This window comes from Bidens hawaiensis, unplaced genomic scaffold, assembly GCF_021521415.1.
Source record: "Bidens hawaiensis isolate Kalapana, Puna unplaced genomic scaffold, B.hawaiensis_p1.1 tig00036863_1, whole genome shotgun sequence".
NCBI lineage: Eukaryota > Viridiplantae > Streptophyta > Magnoliopsida > Asterales > Asteraceae > Bidens > Bidens hawaiensis.
The window spans coordinates 21942-28339 of record NW_027496445.1 but is presented as its reverse complement, the minus strand read 5'-3'; the positions used below and the strand labels follow the sequence as shown (position 1 = coordinate 28339).

General features: G+C 39.2%; 1 protein-coding gene across 1 annotated transcript; it reads right to left on the bottom strand.

Moving 5' to 3' along the window:
* Window positions 1-3774: 3774 nt before the first annotated feature.
* LOC143588886 (two pore potassium channel a-like) lies at window positions 3775-5691 on the bottom strand. The gene is made up of 3 exons (XM_077069785.1): window positions 4844-5691; window positions 4615-4748; window positions 3775-3896 (listed from the first exon to the last, which is right to left on the bottom strand). Exons 1-3 carry the CDS (start codon window positions 5689-5691, stop codon window positions 3775-3777), a joined length of 1104 nt encoding a protein of 367 aa, XP_076925900.1.
* Window positions 5692-6398: the final 707 nt, after the last annotated feature.

The following is a 6398-nucleotide window of genomic DNA, read 5'->3' as shown; positions in this document are numbered from 1 at the left end:
GTATCTGCCGGTTTGCAATTAATCATTCCAACTTCCGCCAATAAGTCAAGAACATACTTCTTTTGACACATAAAAATTCCTTGTTTTGATCTTAGGATTTCAATTCCAAGGAAGTATTTCAGTCTTCCCAAATCTTTCATTTCAAATTCTTCAAACAAGCTCTTCTTCAGTCTAGTTATTTCTTCATGGTCATCCCCTGTAATAATCATGTCATCAACGTAGATTATTAAACAGGTTATGAGACCATTTCTTTGTTTGAGAAACAGTGTATGGTCGGAATTACTCTGTTTGAACTCATAACTCTTCATGGCTAAGGTGAATCTGCCAAACCATGCTCTAGGAGACTGTTTCAAGCCATACAGGGACTTTTTTAACCGACATACTTCTCCTTTGCCAAAGTCATTTGTGAATCCATGTGGGGCTTCCATATAAACTTCTTCTTTGAGTTTCCCATGTAAGAAGGCATTTTTTACATCTAATTGATGAAGTGGCCATTCTTTATTTGCTGCTACCGAGAAGAGGACTCTAATCGTGTTAATCTTTGCAACTGGAGAAAAGGTTTCAGAGTAATCAATTCCGTAAGTTTGAGTGTAGCCTTTAGCTACTAATCTGGCTTTATATCTTTCGATTGATCCGTCGGGTTTGTACTTGATTGTGAAGACCCAACGGCACCCAACAGTTTTCTTTCCTGATGGCAAGATACATTTTTCCCATGTATTATTCTTTCTCAAAGCTCTCATCTCATCTTCCATTGCATCTCTCCAGTGCTTTGATTTCAAGGCTTTTTCGGTACTTGTAGGAATTTCTTCTGCATATAAGGATGACAAAAAAACTTTAGCCTCCTTGGATAAATTTCCTTCTGCTACGTTAGCCATAGGATATTTACACCCCCGAGGATCCTTTTCTGGAGAATATCTTCTAGGTGGAATTCCCCGGTTTATTCTTGGTGGTAACACATATCCTCCTGATGTATCCTCTTGTGTGGGAGAATTTTCTTGTTCCTGCACGCTGTTATCTTGCTCTATTGTTTTAGTATTTTCAGGAATATTAGTAGTAGGATCAGGTTGAATATTACTTACCTCAGATGTCAGGTTGGGAGCAATTTCTTGGGTGGCACTGTCATTTTGTTCCGCAATTTTTGTGGAGGAAAGAGACTCATTTTGGGTACTGTTGCTTGTTTCTTCTGTGTTTGTCACATATGTCAACCAGCTTAATGTGTCACTGTATTCTCCTTCTCCCTGACCAATGTTTTGGGAGGCATAATAATATTCGGTTTCAACGAAATCACAGTTCATAGTGGTGAACATATGTCGGGTCTTAGGGTTGTAGCAGCGGTATCCTTTTTGATTTACTCCATACCCAACAAAAATACATTTTTCAGCACACGCATCGAGTTTATCTCTGTTTGATTTGGGTATATGAACAAATACGGTACATCCAAAAACACGAGGTTCAAGTGTAAGAATGGGGGGTGGCTTAGTGGTTTCTGAAAGGGCTTGCAATGGTGTCTTAGTCTTTAGAATTTGAGTAGGAAGACGGTTAATAAGATATGCTGCAGTTGCAAGGGCTTCAGGCCAATAAGATTTTGGAGTATGTGACTCAATTAGGAGGGCCCGAGTTATTTCTAATAGTATGCGGTTTTTTCGTTCCGCGACACCATTTTGTTATGGAGTATGGGCACAAGTGGTTTGATGAATAATGCCTTTGGTTTGGAAAAGCTGTTTCATATTGGCATTAACAAATTCTCCTCCATTATCAGTTCGAAAGACTTGAATGGCTTTACGAAACTGGGTTTGAACCATGTTGTAAAAAATTGTAAATTTATCAAATACTTCGGATTTATGTTTCAAAAAATACACCCAAGTCATTCGTGTACAGTCGTCCACAAATATCACAAAATACCTAAAATTTTGTCCTCCCATGATTGGGGCTGGACCCCATACATCTGAGTGAATTAAGGAAAAAGGGAGATCAACCCTAGTATTATTTGGTTTAAAGGTTTTCCGATGGCTTTTGGCTAACACACAAGTTTCACAATGTGTCTTACAATTTGAAGGAAATAAATCAGGAAATAAACTATGCAAATAACCGGTAGATGGGTGTCCCAACCTTCTATGCCAAAGCCATGCTTCACGTTCTGTCGTCCCATGAGAAAGCATTGCAGTACCACCTTGAGTCACTTCATCCACATAATACAAGCCTTGTCTTTCAGTGCCCGCCCAATTATCGCTCCCGTCCTGATATCCGCTCCCGTCCTGATATCCTGTAGAATACAAAAGGTAGGTTGCATGAGAACTGAGCAATTTAATTCCTTTGTTACATGACTTATTGATAGGAGTTTATGTGACAGAGAAGGAACATAAAGACAGTTGGAGAGTTTGAGAGTTGGAGAGATTTCAATTATTCCTCCGTTTTTCACATTCATTTTTCCTCCATTTGCGGCTTGTATGTATGATTTTGTAGGCCTTGTTGATGTGACAAAATCAGATAATTCGTTACTCATAGTATCGGTGGCTCCACAGTCAAATATCCATGAGTACTCACGAATTTTATTATCATTTTGAGCCACGAAAGCCAAATTCCAATGTTTTGGGTGTTTTTTGCAATTTGCAAAACCTTTTTTTATGAATGGGACAAAGCTAGTGACTTCAAGGGTCAAATTGTAAATTTTTTTATTTTCAAGAGATAAAGACAGGGGTTTTGAGATATGTCTCTCAACCCCCCTACCTGCGCTCATCGAAAACATCTGTTCATCTTCTTCAACAGCCGCCGCTACCCCGCCAAATCCGGTAGGGTTCCGATTACCGCTACTGTTGGTGACATCATTGTTGCCCGTAGCGGTGGAAACTTTACTCTTCTCCGGCCCGCTCGTTTTGTTGCCTTTCTTATGACCGTCGGACCACCATTCCGGGTAGCCAACGAGACGGAAACATTGTTCTCTGGTATGTTTTGTCATACCACAGTGGTCACACTTCAAGTGTGACTTGTCTTCCTTGACCGATGGTCCATGTTTTTTTGCTTCAAATCGACGATGCCCCTTTGTTACAAGCCCTAATCCTTCGATTTCAGCGGCTGCACTTAAGCCGGCCGCGATGCCCTGTGTGTTGTTGATATTTGCTCCCAGAATACTTTGGTGAGCGGCTTCCTTACGCACGGTGGCATATGCTTCCTCCGTCGAAGGGAGAGGGTCAAGCCGGAGTATTTCCCGTTTAATGGGTTCATATCTACGGTCTAGGGCGTTTAGGAATTGGAAAAGTTTTTGTTCTGACCTGATTTTCGAGTATATCTTGATGTCTTCTAGACACTTCATGGGATTTGGATCGATTCTGTCGATTTCTCCCCATATCCCCTGAAGGTTGATCCATAAATCTTCAAGCGAGCTATCATTCTGTTTGATGTCATTGGCCTTGACATGAAGGTTGAAAGTCTGCAACTTGTCTCTCCCGCTGCTGTAAGTAACCACCAGGGCATCCCACAATGTTTTTGCAGTGGGGTATTCGGTTAGGTTGCCTGCAAGAACGGGTTCAATATTTTGTATGAGCCATGAGAAAACAATCAAATCTTCTTGTTCCCATTGCTCATACTTTTCGGTGCCTTTATCTGGAGGGTCCGAGGTCAGATGTGATAACAGGGTTTTGGATTTTCCGCATTTTCGAGTATATCTTGATGTCTTCTAGACACTTCATGGGATTTGGATCGATTCTGTCGATTTCTCCCCATATCCCCTGAAGGTTGATCCATAAATCTTCAAGCGAGCTATCATTCTGTTTGATGTCATTGGCCTTGACATGAAGGTTGAAAGTCTGCAACTTGTCTCTCCCGCTGCTGTAAGTAACCACCAGGGCATCCCACAATGTTTTTGCAGTGGGGTATTCGGTTAGGTTGCCTGCAAGAACGGGTTCAATATTTTGTATGAGCCATGAGAAAACAATCAAATCTTCTTGTTCCCATTGCTCATACTTTTCGGTGCCTTTATCTGGAGGGTCCGAGGTCAGATGTGATAACAGGGTTTTGGATTTTCCGCCTATGGCGACTCGAATCATTCGGGTCCATAGAGCGTAGTTTTGATTGTCGAGTTTGAGGTTGATTTGGAGATTGTCGGATAATTTTGGGTTTTGAGGTTGGACATTGAGATTATTCTTTAACAGATTTGCAATTTGTAATGACAAATCTGCTGAGGTACTGTTTTCAGACATGGTGACTGGGTTTGGAGATTGGAATTGTCGGGAAAAATCAAGAGGTAGATGATGAGCAAACCTGCTCTGATACCATGATATTCAGAGAGATTTGAACCCAAGGATTATATTGAAAAGAAACTGCAGGGATTATATTTTTTTATATATATTACAAAGGAACACCTATCCCCAATTTATACTATTGTCCTAAATGAGGAAATAAGGCTATACATGGCTGTAGATTTGATAAATGGAAACAGAATATCTTGACCCTAAACTCATGGGATATGATGTGAATGAGATAAAATCTCGCTGATCCCTTAAATACTTAAAATATTTTTAGTATTTCAACAAAAACTGTATGTATAGACGTATAGTACAATGCAGAAAAACCATATTAATATACAGACTTAACGCCGGGACATTATTTTGCTTAAACTTGACAAATCGCTCGATGTCAATGTTCCCGAGTTATCGACATCCAAAGTCTTGAATCCTTCCATCACGCTCATGATAAGTTGATCGTTTACCAACCCCATTTCTTTTAGCTTGTACACCACGTATTCTGCTGGACTGCACAAACAAAAACCATAATATAAAAAGTTTCAAAGAAAACCCTCTAGTAGTTGTTAACATAACTAAAAATGATAGTCTTAATTTCGTCTAACCTGACACTGTTATCATTATCAAGATCAGCATTCTCAATATCTTGAACTGTCAATTTCCTGCCAAGTACCCAATCCACAAGCTGTCTTTGCCTACTTTCGGTCCATAACTCGACCAAGTACATAAACAGCTGCGCTAACGAGATAGTACTAGTTAATATCCAGAAAACCGCAAATATGCGTCCTCCAGTGGTTGTAAAGCTCTTATCACCATAACCAAGGGTGGTTATTGTGGCACAGACACAGTAATAAGCATCAATGAGACTCAAGTCTTCAACTAGGATTAAGACTACAATTCCAACTGTTACATGCATCACAATAAGTATAAGTGCGATAAGGAACTTGTATTTGAGTTTATCTGATTCCTCAGCAGCCTCGGAGAGCATCTGGACAGGATCAAATGCTTCATGAACTTGCATTGCTTTTACAAACATATTTACCTCCTTTTCGACTATGTAGTCTGCGGCTTTACTAAGGGCAAAACCGCCAAGAAACATCCCCATGAACACGAAAACACAAGCTAAAACTTTGGCAAATTTGGTTTCTGGGACTAGATCTCCGTACCCTACGGTTGTCATTGTGACAACACAGAAATACATGGAATCTAGGATTCCATGATCTGTTTTCTTACCGGTGATTTGATCCCGAACAAGAAAAAAACAAACTGTGCCTAAAGCTAGATAAGCACCCAAAAGGATCCCCACTCGTTTCAAACTAAGGCGGACACCTGGGATTGATGGTGGCGGGTGATCACTCCGTCCATCTTCATTCTTCCGATTCTTACCTTTGTGTTTGTGTTTGTGTTTTTTTTTCTTTATGAGTTCGGTGTCATCTACGCTATCATTAGCCATTGAACGTTATATATATGCGGCATATATATCAAAGAGGATGTTCAAATGATCAATCAAGAAATACGTACACCTATATTTACACATGAAGATATATGATATATGTGCAATGAATGAGTTAAAAAGAAACGAATACGGGATGATAATTGATAATTTAGGTGTAAAATGGTTTGAAATCTCAGAAGATTGAAAGATCCATGAAGGTAGGAACACTTTCGTTATTGGAATATATGGCTGATATCATGTGGCCACTTTTATCAAGGTTTATTTTTCGATTCATTTTAATGGCAAGCCACTTTTTGTGCACAAGTGGATTATATGATGTGCAGCAATCGTATAAAACTGAATTGAATCAAATTTAAACATGACTGAAGTATATATTGTTTGGGCTTAGTTTTCAGGCCTGCTAAGTCCAAAAGAAAAAAAGGCCTGGTTGGGCTTGGTTAGTATTGCCTTTGATTAACACTTAGGAGCATTCTTAACTCATCCCTTAAAATTATGCGAGCAGGTTTTGCAAATAATAAGGTGGAGTTATGAGTAGTTGTGAGTGAATATTACAATATAGAGAAAGAAAATGTAGTAATTTTTTGTAAATTTGGGGAAACTTTGTTTTGCTCATATTTATTTTTTAATGTTTGTTCAATTGGTTGTGAGTAAAGATGAGAGGAAACTATAATGGTAAAGGTATAAAAAAATAATATTTAATTGAA

Bases quoted from the DNA above. Each gene is read 5' to 3' on its own strand.
- LOC143588886 (XM_077069785.1), bottom strand. From the start codon at position 5,691: ATGGCTAATGATAGCGTAGATGACACCGAACTCATAAAGAAAAAAAAA. The intron at 4,749-4,843 runs GTTAGACGAAAT...TTGTTTGTGCAG, and splicing joins GATAATGATAACAGTGTCAG to TCCAGCAGAATACGTGGTGT. The intron at 3,897-4,614 runs GTTTAAGCAAAA...AATATTGAACCC, and splicing joins GACATCGAGCGATTTGTCAA to GTTCTTGCAGGCAACCTAAC.